Source organism: Trichomycterus rosablanca, chromosome 2 (assembly GCF_030014385.1).
Source record: "Trichomycterus rosablanca isolate fTriRos1 chromosome 2, fTriRos1.hap1, whole genome shotgun sequence".
Lineage (NCBI taxonomy): Eukaryota > Metazoa > Chordata > Actinopteri > Siluriformes > Trichomycteridae > Trichomycterus > Trichomycterus rosablanca.
In genome coordinates this window covers 786,612-814,444 of record NC_085989.1, presented here as the reverse complement: position 1 = coordinate 814,444, position 27,833 = coordinate 786,612, and the positions used below count along the sequence as shown (strand labels likewise).

The 27,833-nt window shown below is 45.8% G+C and overlaps 1 protein-coding gene and 1 long non-coding RNA gene across 5 annotated transcripts in view; one reads left to right on the top strand and one right to left on the bottom strand.

Annotated features, from left to right (window-relative positions):
• Positions 1-373: 373 nt before the first annotated feature.
• On the bottom strand, positions 374-26,428 carry grhl2b (grainyhead-like transcription factor 2b). Its single transcript, XM_063009279.1, has 14 exons — positions 26,183-26,428; positions 23,320-23,387; positions 22,199-22,550; positions 22,042-22,097; positions 20,900-21,150; positions 19,368-19,487; positions 12,273-12,367; positions 6,618-6,776; positions 3,421-3,478; positions 2,453-2,630; positions 2,273-2,364; positions 1,555-1,640; positions 1,409-1,473; positions 374-764 (listed from the first exon to the last, which is right to left on the bottom strand). Exons 1-14 carry the CDS (start codon positions 26,246-26,248, stop codon positions 650-652), a joined length of 1,761 nt encoding a protein of 586 aa, XP_062865349.1. The 5' UTR covers positions 26,249-26,428; the 3' UTR covers positions 374-649.
• LOC134328202 (uncharacterized) overlaps positions 4,101-27,833 on the top strand; it is a 32,552-nt gene continuing 8,819 nt past the window's right edge. The window contains exons 1-5 of one of the 4 annotated variants that reach the window (XR_010014709.1): positions 4,101-4,377; positions 5,680-5,761; positions 6,436-6,494; positions 7,356-7,578; positions 9,727-9,963. This is a non-coding gene — a long non-coding RNA (uncharacterized LOC134328202). Of the gene's footprint in view, positions 4,378-5,279; positions 5,531-5,679; positions 5,762-6,435; positions 6,495-7,355; positions 7,579-9,726; positions 9,964-27,833 lie in introns of those variants that run through there. The other 3 variants (XR_010014708.1, XR_010014707.1, XR_010014710.1) reach the window with 3 other exon arrangements.

Genomic DNA, 27,833 nt, shown 5'->3' with positions numbered 1-27,833 from the left:
AATGCTGACCATGCCACATTAAACATAAGTTAATTGAAATGAATCCCAGAGTTACTTCCCAGAAGAGGAGCTGAATCAATATTAATGAATAGGCAGTCGTAGCCTAGTGGTTAAGATACTGGACTAGTAATCGAAAGGTCACTGGTTCAAGCCCCATCACTACCAGGTTGGGCCCTTGAGCAAGGCCCTTAACCCTCAATTGCTTAGACAATATACTGTCACAGTACTGTAGGGTGCTTTGGATAAAAGCGTCTCCTAAATGATTTGGGAGGTTTTCAGGTGCTGGGTGTTCATGCAGTTTATTTCAAGGACGTTTGTTTTCTGGAGCTGTTAATGCAAACACAAGCTTATACAGAAAGGACTTTTATCCTGACATGATGACTCAGAAACGCAGAAATAAAATAAAATAATAAAACATAAAAAACGAAACGCGTGATGTGATTTTTCTACAGCAGAATTTCTTCCAAACCCTCTTGTTAAGCCCTCAGATAAAGAGGCTAACGAGGCTCAGGTGAGGTCAGTCAGTCTATAAACATTCGGTCCGTTCACAAATCCGCTCACACGCGCCCACCCCCGTCTTACGAGCGCCCGGACGGGGAAGGTCACGTATCGGCGGAGCTGAGAGAGCTCTCGGCGGTCTGTGCGTCGCTCAAATCTCCATCAGGACGATCTTGTAGGCGTCGGCGTAGCTCTCGATGCTCAGGATGAACGTGTCCTCGTTGGAGTAATGCTCGATGATGTTGTCATCCATGTTCACCAGGATCCTGCCGGAAACACAAAACTCGGGTTAAATCGTCAACGTTTCGTTTGTTCGGACGTCTTTTCTGCTTTTTCCCTCTTTAGTGTCCCTATTTAGTCACGGCCAATTCCCCACTGCACCCACATTCCCATACGGTGCTACATCACACCTCACATTTTTATCCAGCTGATCACAATTTAAGCAAATGAGGAATGACGGCCTTGCCTGGAGCCCCAACAGACCTCTACTGACAGTGCTGGGGCTTGAACCAGCCATCCAGGACCTCAATCCCTGATGTGGCGCTGCCCATTTTATGAATTTGTTCCCATTCGGTCAAAAAAACAGAAGTGAAGTTGTATTAATAGGTCTGGCTCACGGTCGATGTTCCAATTCATTCCAGAGTCATTTAACGGGATGGGGGTCAAAAAACTTGTCAAACCATGTCTGCAAGTCTTCGAGAGAAGGGCCTTCCCCAAACTACATCACTTACATACACCTGTTAGTGATGGGCGTGGCTGAAACACCTGGACTCACTCATTAGGAGAGGTGTCTACATTCTGCATTGTCAGTACTCCTGCAATTCTCCTCCAGGCTGATAGGGGGAAACCTTGCCTGCATTCTAGCAGCTCAACAGGCTCATAAGCATTTTTTAAACAGAACCCCTCTCACCCTTTCTTGCTCTTCTTGTAGATTTTGGCGATCCTCTCCGCAGGTACACCGTATTTTTCGGAGATCTGTGGAGAAGAACGAAGTGTCGTTATTTTAAAGGTCACTGCAGTAACGATAGAGCGCCACCTAAAGGAAGCGATACTCACCGCATCTATCAGGCCGCGGAGCGTCGGTGAGCGCAGCATCAGAGCATCGAAGACTTCGTCACACTCTTTCCTGACGTACAGGAGCACTGAACACACACACACACACACATTTGTATTAAAATGACTAAACTACGGAAATAAAATAAATAAATATAAATCAATAAAATAATACATTTATGACACAACACGTGTAGTTTTACTTCACACTTCAATCACAATCGAGTACCCTCATCACACAGATCTGCAAGCGTGAGGCTAACATGTGCTTCCTCTAGGACACATAATTGTTAGTGACCTCAGGAATGGACACGGGATCACAGGGAACTTAGGGAACTTAGTCAGATTTATTTTAGTTACTAGAGTAAATTGGATATGACTAAATTGGAAGGGGGATGTGGAGTTCTATCATATGAAACCTTCCAGGGACCATGTTGTATCCCTCAGGTTAACTGGGGTCCAGTAATAGTCACATGACCTCCCAGGACCATGTTATGTTCCCCCAGCTTAACTGGGGTCCATTTATAGTCACATGACCTCTTGAGGACCATGGTGTGTTCCCCAGGTTAGGAAAGGTCCAGCTCTAGTCACATGACCTCCCTGGACCATGTTGTGTCCCCCAGGTTAATAGGGGTCCAACCTTAGTCACATGACCCCCCAGGGACCATGCATGGTTGTGTCCCCCGGGTTAGGAGCCCCTGACCTCAGTGATGTTACCCACCTCGTTTCTGTGTGTCCTCTTTGAGCTGTTTTTGGGGCAAGGGGCAATAATCGTCCTCAGAGGGGCGAAACATTCTTTTTACCAACACACTCCTGTAAACACACACACACACACACACACACACAGTCAGTAACACTAATGAATGAATGAGTGAATGAGTATGATTGCACACACACTCACCCCTCTCTCTCCATCTCTTCTGTGTTAAAGGCAAAAACCTGTGCTGCTCTCTGCAGGTTCCCGAAATGCACGTCGGGGATGAAGAGAACCGGCTGAGCGTCCAGATCCGCCAGGGTCTTGAACAACGTGGCGTCGCTTTTTTTTGGAAGAGCGAGAACTCCAGCGCCTGCGTCCTTCCCTAAAACAGGACAGGGGAACAGAGATCAAAGTCACATCAGAAACCGCTGTGTGTGTTATTACTGTTCCAAAGGTATGTGGACACCTGACCATGAATCTCTTGGGCATGCTCCTTGTGGCTCTAACAGTCTCCGCTCTTCTGTAAAGCCTTTCCATGAGAGTGATTGTGAGAATTTGTGCCAATTCAGTTATAGATGTTGGATGACCTGGCTCACAGTCAGTGTTCTAATTCATCCCAAAGTTGTTTAGCCGGTCAGCACACAGGAGTTCATCCACACCGAACTTGAACCATGCCTTTACAGATCTCACTTTTTGCACAGATAGCAGTGGTGTCCACATACTTTTGGAAGGATGTGAATCTCAGGTTTTTAATCATTAATACAGCTGTTGTTTTTCTGTGACTGAATGACTGAATTATTAAAATTTTGACGTTACGATAGACTAAAGCTTGTAGCTTCTCTGTGCCCATATAAACAGGGCTAGTTTGACTGTAATAGGACAAGCAAGATGGAACAGTGGTCTCTTGTTAAGGTTGGGAATAAAACCAAAAATGCCACTTAATGTGATCCAAGAACCGTAAACAAACAGCTCTACCAGCAGTGAAGCTGCAGGAACACAGGTAAGACTGTTAACTGTCGAGCAAGCTTTACATTTATATGGTTTGAATGCTGCTGCACAGGTAAGAACCTCCTGCTTTAAAATCAACCTGTTACAGCTAAATTGAAGTTTGCTGAATTTATATGGACACCATCATGACCATGAATGTAGAACAGTTCTCCATTTCACCCGACCTTTAGATTTCTTGCGGTTCTGTTTCTTCTCCTCGTCTCGGATCTTCCTCTCCGCTCCCTGTTACCAACAAACACAAAGAATCGTATTTAATACTAACAAAATTGTACAGAATGCACCTACTATACAGCCGAAAGTATGTAGACTCCTGATCACACCTGTGACTGCTGTGCATTACATTCCAAAACGATCGGAGCTATTTTGATTTATAGTTATTACAGCCACCAAGTCCAGTGTAAAGGGTGCTGGTGTTAGATGGGGTATTTATATGTATTCAAAGGTGTTTAATAGGGTGAAAGTCAGGGCTCTGTGGAGTTCCTCCACTTGAAGTTAAAAACCGTGTCTACAAGTCAGGTCAATTCAAGTCAATTTTATTTGTATACTGCTTTTTACGTTTTATTCTATTCTAATGACATCTCAGTGTATTAATTAAACTCTCACAGTTGTGTAATTAATAACATTAATTCATTTACTTGAATAGTTTATCCTTTAATTTAAGAAAAGACGTATATTAACAGTGTTATGTTCCAGCTCTCAGGACCTGTATGTGCATCACGTGACAGGCACTATTTATATTAAGCCAGCCGCTAATCAACGGAGCTTTTTAACTTTTTTAACCTTTTATAGACCGTTTCAAATGAATATTCATGAGTCCAGGAAGTGACGTTGATGTTCCTAAGACGCTTCCGCTTGGTGGTAAACAGCGCTCAGAACAACAGCGATTGAGCACAACTGCTTCAATTCTTTTGCGCTAGTTCAGTTGTGATTTATTGACAGTATGTCTAAATTAAAGTTAGGACCATGTTGTTCGGTTGTCGGATGTTCCCTCAGGCCAGGTACAAACTTGCTTTCAGAGATTAAGGTGAACAGATTTCCAAAAGACAACGCACAGCGAAACGCTTGGATTGCTGCTGTAAATAGAGCCGGCTGGATCCCCACCATCAACTCTTATAATAAATGTAATATATATTATTTCATAATAAAATATTGTGAACAAATGTACTCACTTAAACGCTGTTCTCTTGGTGTCTTGTCCCTGACGTTTAGCTTAAGTGTATTAAAATATGCAGGCGCTTAATATTTGTATTAATAGAACAGAATAAACATAAACCTAACATAAGCCTTAAAAAGTTTACATTTTCCTGAGAATACGATGTAAAAGCCATAACTGTATAGGACTATATTTTGGGGAAATGTCACTATATGGAATTATATTAACGGCTTAATTAGCTGTAATAATTAGCTTAGCTTAATTATTAAATGACACACAGACCTGTAAAGAAACATGGTTCTACTTTTGTAATACAAAAAGTAAACATTCTATTTATGAGTACATTGTGCTTACTGTAAAATATTTCATGTATTTCCAGTTAGGCTATAAAAAAATCGTTTTAGCATTAGCTAATATGTTCTAATTCAGATGAGAAGTAATTCACTGTGGTTTGTCATATTTTTATCATATTATAATAGCTCTTAACTCAACAGACACAAAAGGGGAGATGACACAATAATGATTTTAATAATTAATTGTATGCGTCCAAACTGCGGTGTGCTTTCACTGCCTCTCTGGTGTAAACACACTCCGTTTCAACAGGGTAGTGATACACGTCTGGGTATGTTACCTCAGGCAAACGTTTTAGGTCAGCGGAAAAACACTTCTTAAATTCTCCTCAAAAGGGGCTGGTAAAGATACTTGATGATCTATCATTCATTTCTGCTAATATCGCGTTTGTTCCGCGTTCGGGAGACTCGAAAAGTACGAGCTCGTCATGTTGACAGCTGGATGGATGTTTAAAAGTGGCGCTACCGGAAAGGCGAAAGGAACAGACATGCGCAGTAGCGTTGTTATTGTTTACCCTCATTGAAACGGTCTGGAAATTTGCCCACGCAAATATGACAGGTCACAAAAAGGTCCAAAAAAGCTCTGTCCACTGAATGTCCACTCTTGTATGCGAGTGTTTGATGTTTGTTGACCGAATGGAACAGTTCGTGTTCGTGAGGTAAATATGTTAGCACTGAATGCTAAGAAGACGCTCATTTCTGACGCTAATTTTTCCACATTGGGAAGTGGGTATGACACCGGGAGACACAGTTAATGAGAAATAAACCATGGTAAGACGTGGGTGTGGCTGATACACCTGAACTGGATCATTAGGACGCGTGTCCACATACTTTTGGCTGTATAGCGTAACAAGTGCTACATGTAAAACCAGGTACGACCACACGAGGGCGCTGCAGACTCACATTTATCTTTTCTACAGACCTCATCGTTCTATCATCTTCAGTAATCCTGATCAGGGTCGCAGAGGGTCCACATCGAACCCCAGATACAGTAAGATTAAGGTAGGAACACACCCCAGTGCCAATTCATTACAGGGCATCACTCAAACACTCACTCACACACACACACAAACACACACACTCATTCACTTACACACACACACACACCAACATACTCACACACACTCATTCACTTACTCACACACACACCAACATACTCACTCACACACACACACACACACTCATTCACATACTCACACACACACGAACATACTCACACACACTCATTCACTTACTCACACACACACACACACCAACATACTCACTCACACACACACACACACACTCATTCACATACTCACACACACACGAACATACTCACACATTCAGGGTTGCAGTGTGTCCAGTGTCTACATCATATATTCATTCATTCATTCATCTCCAGTAAGTGCTCAATCCTGATCAGGGTCACAGTGGATCCAAATCCTGTGCGAGTACACTGCCCAGGATCCTGCTGTTGTCTGGCAGTCACTCTACTTTTTAATTTTATATGTGTGTGTTCACTTTTTACCATGCGTTTCATTCCGATCAGGGTTGTGGTGGGTCTGGTACCACCCAGAAACACTGAGCGCAAGTCTTGCATGCATCACAGGGCATCAGACGCACTCTTAGTTGGTTACTGTGTTCTTGAACTAACACTTAAGGGAAATTTAGAACTGCCAATCGGTGTTTTTAAGGTCTGAGGAAACCGGAGTATCTGGAGGAAAACCACATGGCTGTGAAACAGAGACTAAAGGTAAAGATCGAACCCACGACCTCAGGATGATGTTTTATTTATTTACAGTGAATCTGATGACTGGCAGAAACAGTGAAGACTGTAAATATAATGAAAGGATGAATTATGATGGTGCGGGCGTACCTTGTCGCAGAAGACTTTGATTTGGCAGTAGGCGCGGTGCAGGGGTTTGTTACTGCGGTTGTTGTAGCTGTACGTATCGATCTGGATCATCAGAGGGAGTCCCTTCACCCCCTTCTGAGAGGAGAAGTCCGTACTCAGACAGTTCACCGTGATGAAGATCTAAAAATTACAGGAAATAAACAGTTCTGTTGTTTTCCATTAAATTGTCACAATTTTAACATATCCGATTCCCTTGTGCACGCTGGGAACTGCTGTACGCCTCCTCCGACATAATGTGACCAGAGGAACACACTATACTCTTTGTATTCCTCCACCTTCATGCCCCTTGACCGGACAGTAGGGGTCACTGTCATAGCAGCAAGAATCCACTTCCTCGTACGACCTTCATGATCTCAAAATAGTGCCTGGCCAGGCTGGTAGCACCACTGAGACCCAAACCTAGGTCTCCAGGGTCAGCTGCTAACTCGTTAGACTGCTGCACCACTCGAACGCCCTCAGTCGACCTTCTCATCATCGAATTCTGACCAGCATTTCATCAAAGCTGCGAGTTTTAGATGATCGTAATAAACTTCCTTTATTTATTTGTTCATACACATACCGCTTAATCTGGTCAGGGTCACAGTGGGCCAGAGCCCTTACACCTAGGCACCTAGGGTAAATTTTATCAGCCAATCCACCTACTGTGTTTTATTAAGGAAGGAGGAAATTAAGTACACAGGAAGATCAAATCTCTTACAGACGGTGCTCGAAGGCGAGGTTTGAACCCTGGTCCGCTGGACCCTGGTGCAGTGCAGCATCTACACTACACGTTTGCCCGGACGGTGACCCGAGCCGAACCGAGTCGCTGCTGCGTCGCTGATAAACAAACGCGGCTGATTTGTGTTTAACGGCCTGAAGTTGTTTGCTGATGAAACAGGAGTTTGTTTTTGTGTGTGAGGCGCCGCAGACATAAACAAAACAGGTGAGAGTCTGAATGTAACACACACACACACACACACACTCACATACACACATACACGCACACACTCATACACACACACACATATACAGGTCCTTCTCAAAAAATTAGCATATTGTGATAAAGTTCATTATTTTCCATAATGTAATGATAAAAATTAAACTTTCATATATTTTAGATTCATTGCACACCAACTGAAATATTTCAGGTCTTTTATTGTTTTAATACTGATGATTTTGGCATACAGCTCATGAAAACCCAAAATTCCTATCTCAAAAAAATAGCATATTTCATCCGACCAATAAAAGAAAAGTGTTTTTAATACAAAAAAAGTCAACCTTCAAATAATTATGTTCAGTTATGCACTCAATACTTGGTCGGGAATCCTTTTGCAGAAATGACTGCTTCAATGCGGCGTGGCATGGAGGCAATCAGCCTGTGGCACTGCTGAGGTGTTATGGAGGCCCAGGATGCTTCGATAGCGGCCTTAAGCTCATCCAGAGTGTTGGGTCTTGTGTCTCTCAACTTTCTCTTCACAATATCCCACAGATTCTCTATGGGGTTCAGGTCAGGAGAGTTGGCAGGCCAATTGAGCACAGTAATACCATGGTCAGTAAACCATTCACCAGTGGTTTTGGCACTGTGAGCAGGTGCCAGGTCGTGCTGAAAAATGAAATCTTCATCTCCATAAAGCTTTTCAGCAGATGGAAGCATGAAGTGCTCCAAAATCTCCTGATAGCTAGCTGCATTGACCCTGCCCTTGATAAAACACAGTGGACCAACACCAGCAGCTGACATGGCACCCCAGACCATCACTGACTGTGGGTACTTGACACTGGACTTCAGGCATTTTGGCATTTCCTTCTCCCCAGTCTTCCTCCAGACTCTGGCACCTTGATTTCCGAATGACATGCAAAATTTGCTTTCATCCGAAAACAGTACTTTGGACCACTGAGCAACAGTCCAGTGCCGCTGTTTCTGGTTCAAAAGTGGCTTGACCTGGGGAATGCGGCACCTGTAGCCCATTTCCTGCACACGCCTGTGCACGGTGGCTCTGGATGTTTCTACTCCAGACTCAGTCCACTGCTTCCGCAGGTCCCCCAAGGTCTGGAATCGGCCCTTCTCCACAATCTTCCTCAGGGTCCGGTCACCTCTTCTCGTTGTGCAGCGTTTTCTGCCACACTTTTTCCTTCCCACAGACTTCCCACTGAGGTGCCTTGATACAGCACTCTGGGAACAGCCTATTCGTTCAGAAATTTCTTTCTGTGTCTTACCCTCTTGCTTGAGGGTGTCAATGATGGCCTTCTGGACAGCAGTCAGGTCGGCAGTCTTACCCATGATTGCAGTTTTGAGTAATGAACCAGGCTGGGAGTTTTTAAAAGCCTCAGGAATCTTTTGCAGTTTAGAGTTAATTCGTTGATTCAGATGATTAGGTTAATAGCTCGTTTAGAGAACCTTTTCATGATATGCTAATTTTTTGAGATAGGAATTTTGGGTTTTCATGAGCTGTATGCCAAAATCATCAGTATTAAAACAATAAAAGACCTGAAATATTTCAGTTGGTGTGCAATGAATCTAAAATATATGAAAGTTTAATTTTTATCATTACATTATGGAAAATAATGAACTTTATCACAATATGCTAATTTTTTGAGAAGGACCTGTATATACACACATATATATATACACACACACACGGTGGTGGACAGAATAACAGAAACAGAACCGTATTCAGTACAGGATGCTCAGCGCTTTATTACATTAACCACCGTTTGGACCTGGGTCTCAGCTGTGCTACTGGTCAGTCGGGCGTCTACACAGTCATGAGGGGGTTAATAAAAATAAAATTAAATGTATTTGGTATATACATTATTATATGGCAGTAATAGGTGGATGCAGCTATTAATTATTTAGTTCAGGTGATTCAGTCTCTCAGGGTTTGGTTTGAAGGATCTTCAGTGGTCTGCACAGAGCCAGAATAACTACTAATCACAATAATTACTCATCTGGATAATTAATAACGCTAACAGTGACCTCAGATATTTAAAATATAATATTTAAATTGGGTTCATGTGAGTTTGGGTGGAGAAACGTTGTAGTTTGTAGACGGCTGGAGTTTAACAGACGCTGGTTTTTATTTCCGCTTCACAGATCAAACCCGGCGGAATCTGAAGCTCTTAATGACGTGAAGGGCTTTTAACTTCGACCTCAGGGGCTAAAGGTTAAACTCAGAGCACGAGATGCTAATCATTAAAAGCCCTTCAGGATCAGACACGACCAGCGTCGCCACTCCGCGGGATTCGGGGATTTAGCTGAGTAATCTTGGGATTTTTCATTTGTACTCAAGTTATTAAAATCTGTAATTTTATGGTCTATAGTCATAAATAAGGAATATTTTTTGGACGTGAGAACATGTCAAGTATCTGTATCATCACGAACGTCTCCTCCAGCGTCAGCGCCCGACCTCTAATGGTCTTTCGATGGAATGGGCACATCTTCCCACAGACACACTTCAAAATCTGTTAAAAGCCTCTCAGAAGAGTGGACCAGCGCAACAACTCGGAGGTCCAGTGAGCTTATGGACCAGTGTTCACATACTTTTGGTATGAAGACCTAGTGACCCACCCTGCTCCCTCTACCTACCTGACCTGCTCCTCAGTAGAGAGGATTCTAATCAGACCTGGAGCTCATAATCAGATTATTTAGATGCTCTACTCTATACAGAGATTACACCGATTATATCAACGCAGTTTTAGCTTACTAAGCTAACACAGTTAGCATCAGGACATTCAAACCGACGCTAGAACGCCGACTAACGTCTCCCTCCGTGTACTGAAAACACTTAAACCGTCCCTGACGCCCCAATTTACAAATAAACGACACTTGTATAATTACACCTTTATACAGATTACACATCAATGAGAATTTATTTACACGTGTAAGGAACTCTGTTGGTTGCTCCGCATTATATTCGTCCGCCATGTTTGTAGTTCTTTGTGAGGAAAGTCGTGCCGCACTGAATGCTGGGATTGATCTTCAGCGCTGAGGAGGCGTCGGGCGCTCCCTCGTCATTCAGTCGGATCATCACTCAGAATTAAGGCGCCTCAGTAGGAGCATTTTAAGGGAGCTAAGGATTTAGACACGCCCTCTTCTCGGGAGTGTAGGATGATGGGAAATGCGTCTGTGTAGGGAGTGAGCTAGGGTTTCACACAGACCCGGTGTGTGTTAAATCGAATCTGAGGATGCGGTGATGTGAAAAAGTAAACGCCCCCCTTTACACGTGCTCGAGTGTTCAGTAAGAACATCATTTATTAACGAAAAATCAGAATGTGTGTTTGTGTGTGTGTGGGGGGTGTGTGATTACTTTTTCACAGCACAGTACATCAGACTTTATCTTCCCAGACCTCGAACCCGACCCCAACCTCACCCCCACCCCCCACCGCCACCAGCAGCTCTCCTGACCACGCCCTGAGTTCTTTGTGTCGTGCTATTAAGCTGGTATGATGCCATTGTCCCCTCGTCCCACCCGGTCTGTTTATCCACGCTGTCTCCTTATAGAGGTCTCACGTTACACACACACACACACACACACGCACACACTGTACATCCGTCCTATTGTGTATTGTGGTCTTTGTGAACACGCCGAGTAAATATCAATCACAAAACCATTAACATCAAACGTCCTTCCAGTTTGCTTGGCTGTTCTGTCATTTCCTCTCCAGTGGCGCTTCAGGTACGTCCAGCTATCATGCAGATGAGCTTTCTGGGTATACAATTACTGACTGACACCCCGCTGTACCCCATCCATCAATAGAATATTAGGGGGCCCATTTTTCCATGATGACGGACGCTGGTGGCTTTATATTTTTGGTTTGGAGAGCTATTCTCCTCCCAGCACTGACACCGAGCTGTTTAAAAATCCCAACAACACTGCTGCACCTGCTACACTCATATATGCACAGAACAGCCTACACTACCACCCCCACCTCCCAATTTAGTCATATCCAGTTGTTAATTGATTGTTAATTCACTACATTTACATTTTCATTTTCATTATCCAAAGCAACTTGCAGCACTGTGACTGGGCAGTGGTAGCTCAGTGGGTAAGATACTGTACTAGTAATCAGAAGGTTGCCAGTTCAAGCCTCACCACAACTGTTGGGCCCCTGAGCAAGGTCCTTAACATTCAATTGCTCTAAAACTGTATTAAGTCATAATTGTAAGTCGCTTTGGATAAAAGTGAAAATGTAAATGTGACACTATACTGTCAAAGCAATTGAGAACTAAGGGCCTTGCTCAAGGGCCCAACAGTGGCAACCTGGCAGGGATGAGGCTTGAACCAGCGACCTTTCGATTACTAGTACAGTACCTTAACCTCAAGGCTACACCTGCCCTTACTTGACATTTCGATGCTTTGTAGTGGAACCTCAGGTAAATCATGCCCATATTTGGCAGTTCCTTAAAATCTATATGAACAGTGCCGATGGTGCAACGGGCCGTCCGTGAGAGCGGGATGAGTGGATTTGGAACCACCTTGTTGATGGTTGAGGCACCAGTACGAGTGGTGGAGGATTACAGAGAATAAAGAGCGTTCCACTGTTCCTGTTCGAGCTCTCTGTAGAACTCTGTAGAGGCGTCTGCATTAAAATAAGAACTGGCTACGTCTAAATAGAGTATCCTGTTTGTTTGTTTTTTACCTTGGCCTCCTCGTTGACGTCCCACGTGAAGGACACGGCGTTGTACGCGATCTCTTCGATGTTCCCGATGGTGTTGAAGCTCTCTTTGTAGTCGGCTGTGAAAAATCAAGACCAGGTAGCGTTAGAGTTGGGCTAAACATTGTTGCTAAGCACTACACGCGTCTATGTGCAATTTAGCTGAGCTAGCGTGTAAGCGGTGTACGCTATTCACCTCCCAGCACTGACACCGAGCTGTTTAAAAATCCCAACAACACTGCTGCACCTGCTACTCTCATACATACACAAAACAACACACTGCCTCCGCAAGTGTTCCCCCTTTATCTTCCAATTTAGTCATTTCCGGTTCCCAGTTGTTAATCCACTGCCCCAAACAAGGAGAGCCAAGTCACCACACGTCCGCCCGACACAGAGTCTCAGTCGATGTTCCGGTTCATCCCAGAGCTGTTGAGTGGGGCTGAGGTCAGGGCTCTGTGCAGAATGAGGCACCACTCTTCCACCCTGATGAATTTTATCTCTCTAAACAAATGCTCGCGTTCAGGCTTCAAAGCCCCGGCGTTACACCAATAAACCTTATCTGTGCTTTATAGCCTCTCACGGCGGAGTCTCTCCGTCTGAGCGTAGCTAGCGTAGCACTAACGCAACCAGCGCTGGGACGTACAGGTGCCGTGCATCCATCCAGGGGTGCCTGAAAATCCCTAATTTGTGAAGCTGTACGGTTCATATTTTGAGGTGAGGTAAAGCTGGCTTGGCTGTGGACAGTTCACTCATTGCAGAAGTGTTTGTTTTTGGTGGTTCTTGGATAACATCTAACATCCGGACAGAGTTCCTTAAAGCTTAACGTGACAGTTTGGCTTTTTCTTCCCAAACTTGGCAAAGAGACCACTGTTCCACAACTTTGGGACTTGAAGTTGGTTGTAATCGATTCTATGTGACCCTGTCCTAGACTTTTCTGTACTAGACTGGGTAAACAAGGTACAGACTCAAAAGAAAGAAACAAAAGAGCGCTTGGGTGCAACTCAGCCAGCTACTCAGTCCACCACAGGAACCAGACTCTCCAAAACCACCGGAAAGCTGCCACACCACCCACGGATAAGACTCAAGACTGAAAGATACCCACGAACGCTCACTTTCATTCACTTACCGAGGTCTCCGACACATCAGCAAGAGTCAGACAGTCGAGCTGAGTCCCAGGTATACTTGTTGCACAGAAGTGTAGCGAGTAATGTATAATGAGACTCAGTGAATTCTTTGAAGTGTAGAAGAGAAGGAACTACCGTTTCCGTCCAACTGCGAATGGAAGCGAACGTTCATGGGCATCTTTCAGTGTCGGGTCTTATCCATTAGTGGTGTGGCAGCTTCTGGTGGTTTTGCAGAGGTTTAACAGAGTCTGGTTCCTGTGGTAGACCGGGTAGCTGGCGGAGTTGCACCCAAGCACTCATTTGTTTCTAATCGAGTGTGTTTGTTTTTAGTGTTCAGAAAGAACTATCATTTCCATCCAACAGCGCCCCCTCTATCAGTCAGGCCAGACTGGGTATTGCAGGAAAGTTGAATCTTTTAGTCTCGAGTCTTATCCTTGGGTGTTGTGGCTGCTACCACTGTTTTGAGTCCTCTGGTGGACTGAGTAGCTGGTGGTGTTGCACCCAAGCGTGAGTCGTACCTGTACCTGTTTCTAGTGGCGAAAAAGAACTACCGTTTCCATCCAACAGTGCCCCCTCTATCAGCCAGGACAAACTTGGTATTGCAGGTAAGTTGAATTAACTTTATCCTAAATAAAATTCATCATTTCAGGATTTAAGATCCCTCGTGTAGATCAGGTATGTTTATTTTTGTGAACATCAGGCGCCCTCCGTTCCCTCCCCACACAGGTTTAACTCTCTTAAACTCCGTTCTAATCCACATCCTGGTTTTCTCAGGTGCTCCCTCACCCCCGTCCCTCCCTCACACACCCGGCCTTTGTCCGTTAGCTCGTCCTTCCTGCGCTAAATAGATTCATTCAAATACAGGATTCAGTGAAATGGCCCCGGGGCCTGGAGGAACAATCCTGCTTCAACTGCTATTCAAATCTCAACCGGCGCTGCAGGTGTCACCTTACAGCCGCTGTTATCCAGCACTAACCAGCTCGTCTACCAGCACCCCGCGCCTCCTCCATTCATCCACTCATCCCTTCATCCACCATCTGCTCTTTTACAGGCCCCAAAACTACAGCCGTGCCCACTTACCCCCTCGTTACAGCCTCCGAAATCACCTGAGGGGTAAAAATCACACGCTGGAGGTTTAACCCTGCTGCTGGTAAAATATTTACTTTATTAACCGAGCCTGTTTTTAGTCTTTCATGGTGGTACTAAAGCCTCTAGAGTTGTTTATTCATCAATAACAGCTCCAGTTAAACCTGATAATTACAGTTCAGATTCTAACTAGTGCAGGAATTTATTTATACTATTGTTTTAAAAATATAAAACACAATAAAGTATTGAACAGTCCGGTACACCGAGCTTTGAGTCGAGAAAATAACTATTTTAAACCATCAAAACTAGTCCCAGACATGGTTAAAATGGTATATCGTAGAACTGTTCATCATCTCTCAGGCTTAAAGCTCCTGCACAGAGACTTAGGAGAAGGAAACTACGAACTTAAAACAGGGCGAATGGAGTCAGTAGGCAATGCTGGAACAGTGGTAGGCGTTCCAGAGTCTCCATTCTGGCTCTTGATGGGCAGGGTACACGATCTCCTCTTACCCCAAGATCTGAGATTCCTTCGGTTGGCGAAGACGCTTAGATTTATTCGATTAGATTGCGAATTGGAACGTAAAAACCTTTCTTATGTGTATTTAAAGCAGTAATTAATGCAAACGTTTACGTGTTCGGCATTTAGCTGACACTCTTATCCAAAGTGACTTACAACACTGTGACAGTAAACAGTCTAAGCAATATATATATATACAGTACATCGATCAGCCATAACATTAAAACCACCTCCTTGTTTCTACACTCACTGTCCATTTTATCAGCTCCACTTACCATATAGAAGCACTTTGTAGTTCTACAATTACTGACTGTAGTCCATCTGTTTCTCTACATACTGTTTTAACCTGCTATCATGCTGTTCTTCACTGGTCAGGACCCCCACAGGACCACCACAGAGCAGGTATTATTTAGGTGGTGGATGATTCTCAGCACTGCAGTGACACTGACATGGTGGTGGTGTGTTAGTGTGTTGTGCTGGTATGAGTGGATCAGACACAGCAGTGCTGCTGGAGTTTTTAAACACCTCACTGTCACTGCTGGACTGAGAATAGTCCACCAACCAAAAATATCCAGCCAACAGCGCCCCTTGTGCAGCGTCCTGTGACCACTGATGAAGGTCTAGAAGATGACCGACTCAAACAGCAACAATAGATGAGCGATCGTCTCTGACTTTACATCTACAAGGTGGACCGACTAGGTAGGAGTGTCTAATAGAGTGGACAGTGAGTGGACACGGTGTTTAAGCACTCATACCAGCACAACACACACTAACACACCACCACCATGTCAGTGTCACTGCAGTGCTGAGAATCATCCACCACCTAAATAATACCTGCTCTGTGGTGGTCCTGTGGGGGTCCTGACCATTGAAGAACAGCATGAAAGGGGGTAACAAAGCATGTAGAGAAACAGATGGACTACAGTCAGTAATTGTAGAACTACAAAGTGCTTCTGGACAGTGAGTGTAGAAATCAGTGTATCAGTGTATTATCTAAGCAACTGAGGGTTAAGGGCCTTGCTCAAGGGCCCAACAGTGGCAGCCTGGCAGTTGTGGGGCTTGAACCAGCGACCTTTTGATTACTAGTCCAGTTTCTTACCCACTAGGCTACAACCTAGCAGTTTGTATGGATTGTCCCTAAGCCTGCTGTAGGTGAATTGGCTACCTGAAATGACCCCTGGGGTGTGAGAGATGAAGTGATTGGGTGAGTGTGGTGCCCAGTAATGGATCGGCACCAACCAGGACCAGAACTGAGATCAGGAGCTGATAGATCCAGGATTTATTGCTGTATAAATATTGATATTATTCAGTACTATTGAGCGCTGATCTGAGAGATGAAAGCTGGTTCTCTGAAAGTTCCTGGTGTGTTTCTCTTCACTCCAGAGCCCCTCGGGGCCCGAAGGAAATTGGTTCCTCTTGATTTGCCGCGCCGGTTAAACACACACTGGCTGCAGTTCTAGTTTTAGGTACGACGGGGGGGTTTGGGGGGTAAAGAAGGAGGAAACGAACAGCAGAAAGGACGACGTGATGGAATATCACGCTAAACCAGATGTCAATCATTTCTCAGAGCAGAAAGCCTGAACCCAAAACAACTTCTAATGGAGCTACAGTCAGTTTTTGGGAGGTTTGGGGCAGGGAACAAGGAAATTTACTGAAATAATCCTCTGGTACGCAAAAATAAATATATAAAGATTTATAAGTCTGATATAAAACTCAACACACGCCCAAAAGGTCAAAATGATCCCAAATACCTCCTGGCTTGTTTTATTTCTTGGGTTCGGTCCATTTTCTTTGCCCAGGAGTTTAAATATTTATAAGTTTGAGATCTTTCATGAGTTTATTGAGGGTTTCGTGAGGAAAGCTTGAAAATATCTGCTTGCTAGAAGACTGGCTGGATCTTTGATCACTCTGCCAGGCAGAATCTGTAGGTTCCAACCAAACGTTTTGGTCTTCCGACACAGACTTGACTTCTCAGTACAGTCTCAGGTCTCCAGTCTCCAGGGTTGAGGTCCAATTCCATCCAAGATTTCAGACTCGGTGGGTAGCACTGTCGCCTCACAGCAAGAAGGTCCTGGGTTCGATCCCCAGACGGGGCGGTCCGGGTCCTTTCTGTGTGGAGTTTGCATGTTCTCCCCGTGTCTGTGTGGGTTTCCTCCCACAGTCCAAAAACATGCAGACAGGTAAACAGGAGACACTGAATTGTCCTAAAGGTGTATGGGGGTGTGTGTGTCCCCGTCCAGGGTGTTGCTGTGTGCCTTGCGCCCATTGAAAAGCTGGGATGGGCTCCAGCACCCAACCCCAAACTCCACAAACTCCTCCCATCACTATTCTTGATAGTATGTACAGCAATGTTGGGGTTGAACACCTTGACAGTCGTTTGTAAAGGTGATCTTGGGATTCATTGCATAGAAGTGGCTCCTAGTCTCACCGTTGACTGTTCTGACCTAGAATGGGAATCGAACCCAGTACCTTCTGGCTTTGAGGCAGCAGTGATACCCACCGAGCCACTGTGCCACCCCGACCTAGACGTTCCCGTTGTGATGTGATGCGTCGTGGCTGACGATGATCAAAGAAGCCTTATTTATGTAGAGAAAAAGACGTCGCCAGCTGTCATTGTTCGTGTTCCTTCACGAGGAATCAGAATGGGTTAGAACGCGACCCAGTGACATCACAGAGTGTCCGAAGTTTAAGACCTCAACGGAATCATGAACGAACTCCAAACGTTGGGATCTTTCCGAGTTCCGATCTCAGCTCTGCTACCGGTCGGCTGGGCGCCCCCTAGTGCCTGCAGCAGACAAAATCGGCCGCTAGTCTGCTGGGTGGGAAAAGACGGGACTAAAAAGTGGGCGGGGTCTTCGAGGCTGTGTGAGGACCCTGGTTAGTAGGCCGAGGCGCCTGTACAGAAGTGGAGGAACGTGGAGATCAGCGCATGACTCTATGTGAGCGAGACCGACTAAAGTATGGGCGAATAAGAAGGGGTCGTGTCGGAGGGAGGGCGTGTCAGGTGAACATACCCCCCTCGTACACCATCGGGGTCTCCAGCAGAGGAAGAGGAATTGGCTACGACTTACAAACGTTCTTCAGAAAGCTGATTTGAAGGAACGAACGCGCCCACCGAGCTCCGAGACCCTGTAAAACATCTGTACTGAAGAATGATGGTGGAGGTTTTTCAGGCTTTTGTGTGACATGCTGCAGCCTGTGTGTGTGTTTTAGCGTAGCGGAGGCGGCGCACACGCGTGTACGTGTGTGTACATGTGTGTGTGTGTGTGTGTGTGTGTGTGTGTGTGTGTGTGAAAGAGAAAATAGTGAGGGGTGAAATGTGGGACTTGTTGGGACAGAGAGAGGAATGTCCTGCTTAAACCTGCACGTTAGAATAAAGAGCTGAACACACATCAACATGACGTTCACCTCCGGGGGGTGTCCACGACTGACTGATGAGCCTGATGAACATGTTCTCCTCAATTTTATAGCTTTTATAGCTGTTTGGATGTTTAAAAATGCACATTTTAAAGGGTTTGAGTCTAAAATCAGGCGAAAAATCTGTTAATTGTGATATTTTAACGATAAAATGACACGTTTTGATGACGAGGCGGTCGCAGCACCAGACGTCGATGTAAAAATAGCTAAATGAATGAATATTTTGACGTAACGAGCTTGTGTTATATCGTAATAATGTGTTACAGGTGCACTACATGGACAAAAGTATTGGGACGCCCCTTTTAATTACTGAATTCATGTGTATCAGCTACAATAGTCACTAACAGGTGAAATAAATCAGTCATACTGTATAAAGGAAATTACACACTTCCGGCTTTGCAGCGACACTTTAGGGAAGGTCCTTTTCTGTTGAAAAGACATGAAGAAAAGCTCGGCTTAAGGAAACTCAATAGCTCTGGGATGAACTGGAACACCAACCAAGCAAACGCTGTCATTATTTCACCAATCTGGCACAAATTCCCAAATTCGCTCTGTTTTGATACCACTTGGTTTGAAATGGGACGTCCGGTGAGCTCACGGTCAGGTGTCCAAATACTTTTGGCCGTTTTCTGGCATGGCCTCGTGATTCCTTATCGGTGATTTTAATTATAAACGAGTGCAACGTTTCTGCGCCCAGATAAATAAGGACACCAGCAAAAATCCAAGACAGACAAAATCCAAGATTCACCAATGAGCAGGCCTGCCATCAGTCGGGAGCTGTTGGGACTCGGTGTCCACAGTCGAGCGAGCTTTACATTGTTTTGTGGTCAGATAAAACAATGACTGGGACCTCACTGGCAATCTCGAATCATCAGCCAGAAGGATGAACCCCTGATTTAGACGTACGATAAGCACATGATGATCGTTTGAGCTTACCGATGTCGAGGACCCTCTGCTTGGCGGTGTGTTGGCGAGAGTGCCAGTATCTCCAGTACTTGAGCTGTTCGTCACGACACTTGTCTTCACTGAACACCACCATGATCACGCTCTGGAGGGATTCAGAGGAGAAAAGTATAAGACTACAATGTGTAGGACAACATGGTGTCAAAAGTATGTGGACCAATGACCATGAGCCAGAGACGGGGACTCGAGATGTAAGCCGCACGCACGGCGACTTCAGACTCGACTCGGACTCGTTTCAAATTACTCGGACTCGACTCATGACTCGCAAATAATTGACTCGTAACAACAAGAGTCTCTAGCGTCAGCATGTGTTAACATTAGTTACGTGTGACAATTATATATATATATATACATCTAACTATTATTATTATTATAAATATTCTGCTCTCTAATAATAATAACGCTCCGGCCGTCTTAACCCACAACACACACAACGTGTAAATGTTCCAGCAGCTTCCGGTGTAGTGATGAAGCGTCGCTCCCTACTCCCTACACAGTCTGAAGTTCACTTCATTTGAACATTCTCGTTACCTTTGGATCTGAATCTCACTTAAAATGGTGGAGTACCCTACGTAGTGCACTTCACAGGAACAACCGGGGTGAATGGAACGCTCCTACAGAATCGGTGCTGATGGTTGAAAGACGCTTTCTGAACCAATCAGAGCTTCTGATTGTAATTGTTAGTAAGAAATGCTGTTATCTGCCTTTATTCAGTTTGCGTCACACAGATGACGTGGTAATGAAACGGTCGATCGGCTTTCTAACCACTTCCTGTTTTACTTCACGACCGGGAAAAGTTTGGAGGTTTTTAATTATAAGCACGTTTACAAAATAACGGATTCTGTTCCTAATGGGACGCACGCTTATAAATGTAATAGCATCTAGAAGAACAGAAGCTAAGGTAAGCAGCGGTTATGATTGTTTTTGCTGTGTTTGGGATTTTGGCCGCTGTGCCGTGATTTATCGAGCGCTTTTGTTCTGTAATGAAAACAAAACGTATCAGTTGAAGCTTTTAACTGGAACCTTCTTGTTACAGAAATTACATTCATTTACACAATGAGGAGGAAAGTAAAGACACGAAGTAAAACGGCTAAATACACTCGCTAATCTGTTGTTGTTTTTATCTGAACTTACAGATTATTTCTTTATTTCTACGCTACATTTACAATATATGTTTTGTGTAGATTATATTGACTCGTGACTTGACTTGGACGCAAAAAGCACCACTGTGAGTTGGGCTGCTGAGTAGCATAAACAAAGCGGGGTGTTTAAAGCTCCTGCACAGAGACTTAGAAGAAGGAAACTACAAACTTAAAATCAGGGAATGGAAACGTCAGGCAATGCTGGAACGTTGGGAGGTATTCCAGAGTCTCTGTGCCCAATTCTGGCCCATGATGGGCTGGGTACCTGATCCCACTCATACTTTTACCTCTGATTGGCGGAGACGATTAGATTTATTCGATTAGATCACAATTATTGATGAAACGATGTTCCGAAACGATGGGCGTTGTTACGTAGGGCGATAAATCCACCCTGTGAATTTGTGTTAGACGTCACCACACTGTAAATAACGGTAAATAATGAACGTCGGTGTCTCACCCGGACTTTGCTGATGGGGTGTCGGAGGCGCTTGTTGCTGCTGGTCTCGCTCAGCGTCACGGCGTAAAACTGACCCTTGTTGAGGTAACTCATGGGCCCCTCGCCCTGCTTCTGCTTCAGGGACCTCGTGGCATCCAAAGAGTACTGGAACGTGTCCCTGTCCAAAAACACGGAACAGTTTACACTCTATATGATCAAAAGTATCAGGACGCCCCTTCTAATCTTTGAATTCATGTGTTTCAGCCAGAACAGTTACTAACAGGTGGAATAAATCTATCATACATATGGTAAATTACATGCAGCAAGAGTTTAGGGAAGGCCCTTTCCTGTTCCAGCTCTATAATGACATGAAGAACCAACATCAGCACCCAACCATGTCACAAATTCCTACAGATATACTTACATTTACATTTTCGGCATTTACCAGGCGCCTTTATCGAAAGCGACTTACAGTAGAGTTACAGTGTACAGTCTGAGCAATTTTAGGGTTAAGGGCCTTGCTCAAGGGCCCAGCAGTGGTAACCTGGCAGTAGTGGGGCTTGAACCAGCGACCTTCTGATTACTAGTCCAGTACCTTAACCACTTGGCTACAGCATGCCCCTATACTTCTCAGAAGAGTTCCAGCTGAAAAGGTCACACAGAGATCTGGACCAACAGACGATCTTCTGAGAAGTTTTTCTGTGGGAATTTGTGACATGGCTGGAGTAATGTTGATCAGGAAAGTCTCAGTCGGTGTTCCAGTTCATCCCAACTGTAAACTATATAGCCAGAAGTATTCGGACGCCTGATCGTGAGCTTGTCTGACACTCTTCTTCTGTTGAAGAAGCTTCTCGCAAGACTGAGTGAAGCATGTCTGTGGGAATTTGTGCCCATTCATTCAAAAGATGAGAGCATTTGTATGGCTGGGTCGCTGATTGATCAGTCGATGTTCCGGTTCATCCCAGAGCTGCTGAGTTGGAAACTGGATGTCCAACGAGCTCACAGTCCGGCGTCCGAATACTTCTGGCTGTGCAACGTATTGTGTGAAGTTTTGTGCTCAGATACTCACGAGTCCGACTGATCGAAGATGAACTCGTTCGCTCCGAGAGACGAGGGCCGGTACTTCTGCGAACATGAACGACACACAGGAGGGAATGATTAGGCGTGATATGGGACTACCCGGCTCCGCCCCCGTACGCGTGAGACGGGCGTGAGCGCGGCGTTACCTGCGCGGCCTCGTTGGCGTCCTCCTCGTACGTGCTGTCCGGGCTGCTGCGGTGCTCGTCCTTCCCGTAGCCTCCGTGAGCGGCGCCGACGGAGTGAATCTGCTCGTACACCACCCTGGTCTGCTCCTCGCCGTCGCCGCGGTAATGAAGGGCGGAGTTCATCAGGACGGGCGCGTACGCCTCGGCCTTCACCATGCCCGCGTGCCCGCCGTCGCCGTACCCGTCGCGTTTGGAGTCCTGACACTCGCCGCTGAGCGACAGGTTGACCGGGACCGTCTTCAGGACCTGGACGTGGTTGTCCACCAATCCTGGATCTGCACCGGCGCTGCTGATGTTCACCAACACCGCGTTCCTGTAACCGACACACACACACATCGTCACGGCAATGTATAATGAAGCAACTAACAGAGTTCCAGAGTCCCCAAACTACTGAAGCATCAGATGGGAAAATTAAGAAGAGGAACAGTGGACAGAACTGAAAGGGCTCCTCGGTGATCCAGACTCAACAACAAGTGTAAACTATACAGCCAAAAGTATTCGGACGCCTGATCATGAGCTTGTCGGACGCTCTTCTTTTGTCGGAGAAGCTTCTCACAAGACTTGGAAGTATGTCTGTGGGAATTTGTGCCCATTCAGTCAAAAGAAGAGAGCATTTGTATGGCTGGGCGCTGATTGATCAGCTGGTGTTCCGGTTCATCCCAGAGCTGTTGAGTGGGGGTGAGTTCAGGGCTCTCAATAATTAGAGGGGTGTCCCGATACTTTTGACCATGTAGTGAATGTATGTGCTCACTAAGGTCAAATCAAAGCCTACAAATGTCTGATTTGGTGTAATGAACACGACATCTGGACCCCTCGTACCTGAGTCGTACCCCACATGAATTTTGGGCCAAAAGTATGTGGACGCCCCTTTTAATGATTCATTTCTGGGGTTCGAGCCACAAGCCAGTTATTGATTTGTACCCTGAACTTGGGTGTGTTTGGGTGTGTATGAACCCTGACCTCAAACCACAGAACATTTTCGGTATGAATCGGGACATCAACTGCATGCCAGCTCATGTGGGCGTCCGTATACTTTCCGACGCCACCCCCCCCCCCCCCACCCCCCGTGTGCCCGTACTGACCTTTTCTCCGGCTCCTCGGTCACCTCCACCACCTTACTGAGGGGCAGCACTCGCTTCTCTTTGGGAACCTGGTGAGAAACGAGACGCTTATGAAGCAGGAGGATCTCCGTGGTGGAGGATTGTGGGTAAATTCGGGCGTGTTTGCCGTGCGGTGTGGTAATATTTACACGTAAACACACACTTACGCTACTGTGAGGTCAAAAGTTTACATACGCCCGCGCGTACGTCTAAACAAATACGGCCTGGGATTTTTGAAAAGTCGTTTTACTCCGTCTCGATTTGGGCGTGTCCGCTTCCCCATCACAGGCGTCCCTTTTATTACTGAATGAGCGATCAGAATTTGAGGACGCTGACGTGTGACCCACAGCGGTGTGAAGCTCACTCCACTGTGGACAGTCCTGCCTGCCTTTCAGCACCGTCTTCCTCTCAGAGCTGTTTATAATGCGCGTGGATTCAATCTGACCATCAGAACTAATTCCGTCCTTGACAAACCGACCACTGTTCCATGTACCTGCATATATCAGTCAGATTGGCTTTTTATAGGGACACAGAGAAGTCAGAGGCTGTGTCCATCAGAATCTTGAATTATTAATTATGAGGCCACAACTTAAGGTGTAAATGATATTATGGACGTTTGTACGCCCCCCGTCCATATATTTTTGACACAACGTTCAATACTGGGAGATGTGGTGATGCTGGACGTCTCTCTGTGTTTTGAATAAAAGGTGTGTGTGTGTGTGTGTGTGTGTGTGTGTTTTGTTTACGTGCTGATGCTTGATATAGATTAGACGCCGGTCAGGAAGTAAGTGGACGGGGGAAGTTTGTGGTGCACGACGAAACGAAACGAAACGAACGATATTAGATCAGGTACTGTTCCTGTTCCTATAGTTCCTCCTTAAAATGAGATCAAACAGACGAGGGAAGTTCCGGCCTGGGATACGAACCCAAAACGTTTACGTTACGAACATTCTGATAGGTGGATTGAGCCGTTTCAGGGGTCTTGATATTAATGTGAAGGGAAAAATTTAGGAGCAACAACAGCTCAGCTATGAAGAGCTTTATGGATGAGCCCTGAATCAACACACCTAACGGCAGGCGTGGACGTCAAACAAGCAGTGTTCATTTAATCAGCTACGAATGTATAGTGGCGTCCTGTGTGTGTGTGTAGATGTGTGTGTGTGTAGATGTGTGTGTGTGTGTGTGTGTGTGTGTGTGTAGGTGTGTGTGTGTGTGTGTAGGTGTGTGTGTGTGTGTGTATGTAGGTGTGTGTGTGTGTGTGTAGGTGTGTGTGTGTAGATGTGTGTGTGTGTAGATGTGTGTGTGTGTGTGTGTGTGTGTAGGTGTGTGTGTGTAGGTGTGTGTGTATGTGTGTGTAGGTGTGTGTGTGTGTGTAGATGTGTGTGTGTGTAGATGTGTGTGTGTGTATGTGTGTGTATGTGTTTGTGTGTGTAGGTGTGTGTGTAGGTGTGTGTGTGTGTGTGTGTGTGTGTGTAGGTGTGTGTGTGTGTAGGTGTGTGTGTGTGTGTGTGTGTAGGTGTGTGTGTGTGTAGGTGTGTAGGTGTGTGTAGGTGTGTGTGTAGATGTGTAGGTGTGTGTGTGTGTGTGTGTGTGTAGGTGTGTATGTAGGTGTGTGTGTGTGTGTGTGTGTGTGTGCGCGTGTGTATGTGTATGTGTGTGTGTGTGTGTGTGTAGGTGTGTGTGTAGGTGTGTAGGTGTGTGTGTAGATGTGTAGGTGTGTGTGTGTGTGTATGTGTAGGTGTGTGTGTAGGTGTGTGTGTAGGTGTGTGTGTGTATGTGTTTGTGTGTAGGTGTGTGTGTATGTGTGTGTAGGTGTGTGTGTGTATGTGTGTGTATGTGTGTGTGTGTGTATGTATGTATGTGTGTATGTACTGTATGTGTGTGTATGTGTGCGTGTGTGTGTGTGTATGTGTTTGTGTGTGTAGATGTGTAGGTGTGTATGTGTGTGTGTGTGTGTATGTGTGTGTGTGTGTGTAGGTGTGTGTGTGTGTGTGTGTGTGTAGGTGTGTGTGTGTGGGTGTGTGTGTGTGTGTAGATGTGTAGGTGTGTGTGTGTGTGTATGTGTTTGTGTGTGTAGGTGTGTGTGTAGATGTGTAGGTGTGTGTGTGTGTGTGTGTGTGTGTGTATGTGTATGTGTGTGTGTGTGTGTGTGTGTGTGTGTAGGTGTGTGTGTGTGTGTGTGTGTAGGTGTGTGTGTGTGTAGATGTGTATGTGTTTGTGTGTGTAGGTGTGTGTGTAGATGTGTAGGTGTGTGTGTGTGTAGGTGTGTGTAGGTGTGTGTGTGTGTGTGTGTAGGTGTGTGTGTAGGTGTGTGTGTGTGTGTGTGTGTGTAGGTGTGTGTGTAGGTGTGTGTGTGTGTGTGTGTGTGTAGGTGTGTGTGTAGGTGTGTGTGTGTGTGTGTGTGTAGGTGTGTGTGTAGGTGTGTGTGTAGGTGTGTAGGTGTGTGTGTGTGTGTGTGTGTGTATGTGTTTGTGTGTGTAGGTGTGTGTGTAGATGTGTAGGTGTGTGTGTGTGTGTGTATGTGTGTGTGTGTGTGTATGCGTGCGTGTGTGTGTGTAGGTGTGTGTGTGTGTGTATGTGTGTGTGTGTGTGTGTAGGTGTGTGTAGGTGTGTGTGTAGATGTGTAGGTGTGTGTGTGTGTATGTGTGTGTGTGTGTATATGTGTTTGTGTGTGTAGGTGTGTGTGTAGATGTGTAGGTGTGTGTGTGTGTGTGTGTGTGTAGGTGTGTGTGTGTGTGTAGGTGTGTGTGTGTGTGTGTATGTGTGTGTGTGTATATGTGTTTGTGTGTGTAGGTGTGTGTGTAGATGTGTAGGTGTGTGTGTGTGTGTGTGTGTGTGTGTAGACCTTGTAGTAGTCGTAGAGGAGCCCGAGGGCGGCGGCACTGTCCTCGTCCCCGTTGATGCTCATCATGGCCTTGGTGGCGGCGGTGAGAGGATTCTCCAGGTACGATCGCCACGCCTCATCCTCGCTGGTGTAGGAGCGCCGGGCGTGGAGCGACGGCTCGTTGGGCACCACCACCACCAACCGCTTACTGCCCCCCCCACACACACACACACACACACACACACACACACCAACGTAGCTGGGATTAGTTACTGAACATTATCTGGTTAGTGTTAGGTGACTGCTTCAGAGACCCTGGCTCGAGTCTGTACCACCCTGCCCCTGCAACAGTGACACCTACTGTCCGGTCAGGGCGCTGCAGGGTTGGAAATGGATGTTGCACCCGCAACAAGGGTTGCAAGTGCAGAGGGGAATTGGGTATGACTAAATTCATAGACGTGTTTAACGCGTGGAGCCCTGAACTCAGCCCCGCCCGTTAAACACCTTTACGTTTACATTTACATTTACGGCCCTTAGCAGACGCATTTATCAAACAGCGACTTACAATTCTAACCCTATACAATCTAAGCAATTGAGGATTAAGGGCCTTGCTCAAGGGCCCAACAGTGGCAGGTGTGGAGCTTGAACCTGCAACCTTCTGATCACTATTCCAGTACCTTAACCACCAAGCTACTGCTGTTCCTCGGAAACACCTTGGAGGCCGAACTTGTCCAAAAAGCAAATGCTGTTTTGACCACATTTGACCAAATTCCCACAGACACACTCAGAAATCTTTGCCCATGCTTTCGGAACAGGCTCTCCAGCGAGGATGTCACGGTCAGGGTTCCACACCCGCCTGGCCGGATCATTTACATAAAGAAGAATATCAGCAGCTTCTCTCACACACGCGAGCTAATCGTATCTGATCGTCGTTATGTAAACGCCGTCCTCAAACTTCCCGCTTCTGGGTCTGTTACGGTAGCTCACGACCAGCCCGGGCGTCCACACAGACCCGACCGACCTCGTCTGAGGGGCGGCCGGAGCCCTGCGCTGGACTGGCGCCCGGTTCTGGGTGTCCAAACATTAAAGTCATTATACAGCAACCCTGAAGCCAAGACGGTGAGGAGGGAATACAGAGCCGGGATTTAAACCCTTAACCTTCCGATTGAGATCTCAGAGCTCTAACCGCTGAGCTACCACTGTTCCATGTTTGTGTGTGTGTGTGTGTGGGGCGGTATTTTTAGTATCAGGTTTTTATAATAAACACAGTTTAATTGTCATTATTAGAACGAGCTTATCTTATCTGAGCCGCCCTGATCAAACACAACACGAGGCGTCCAAATATTTACGATCCAGATTAAAACTACAGATCAGAGATAAAACATCAAAGCTCACGTCAGTCTGCGAGTTTTATTTAGTTTATTTATTATATTTTAGTTTATTTTGTGTGTTTTTGGGGACCCGCTGCTCATCATCTGCATACGACTTTGTACCAAGGGTTTGGGGAAGGCCGCTTCCTGTCCCAGCATGACTGTGACCCCGGAGGAACTTCAGTTCCCTGCGCGGAGCCTCGACCTCGGCTTTTGTTGAACGTGTCTGGGATGAATCGGGACGCTGATCGTGAGCCGGGGCTTTTCGCCCAACCCTCGGCTCTGTTGAGCGAATGCGCACA

Bases quoted from the DNA above. Each gene is read 5' to 3' on its own strand.
- grhl2b (XM_063009279.1), bottom strand. From the start codon at position 26,248: ATGATGAGCATCAACGGGGACGAGGACAGTGCCGCCGCCCTCGGGCTC. The intron at 12,368-19,367 runs GTAAGCTCAAAC...GATTTTTCACAG, and splicing joins GCAGAGGGTCCTCGACATCG to CCGACTACAAAGAGAGCTTC. The intron at 1,474-1,554 runs GTGAGTATCGCT...TCTTCTCCACAG, and splicing joins TCCGCGGCCTGATAGATGCG to ATCTCCGAAAAATACGGTGT.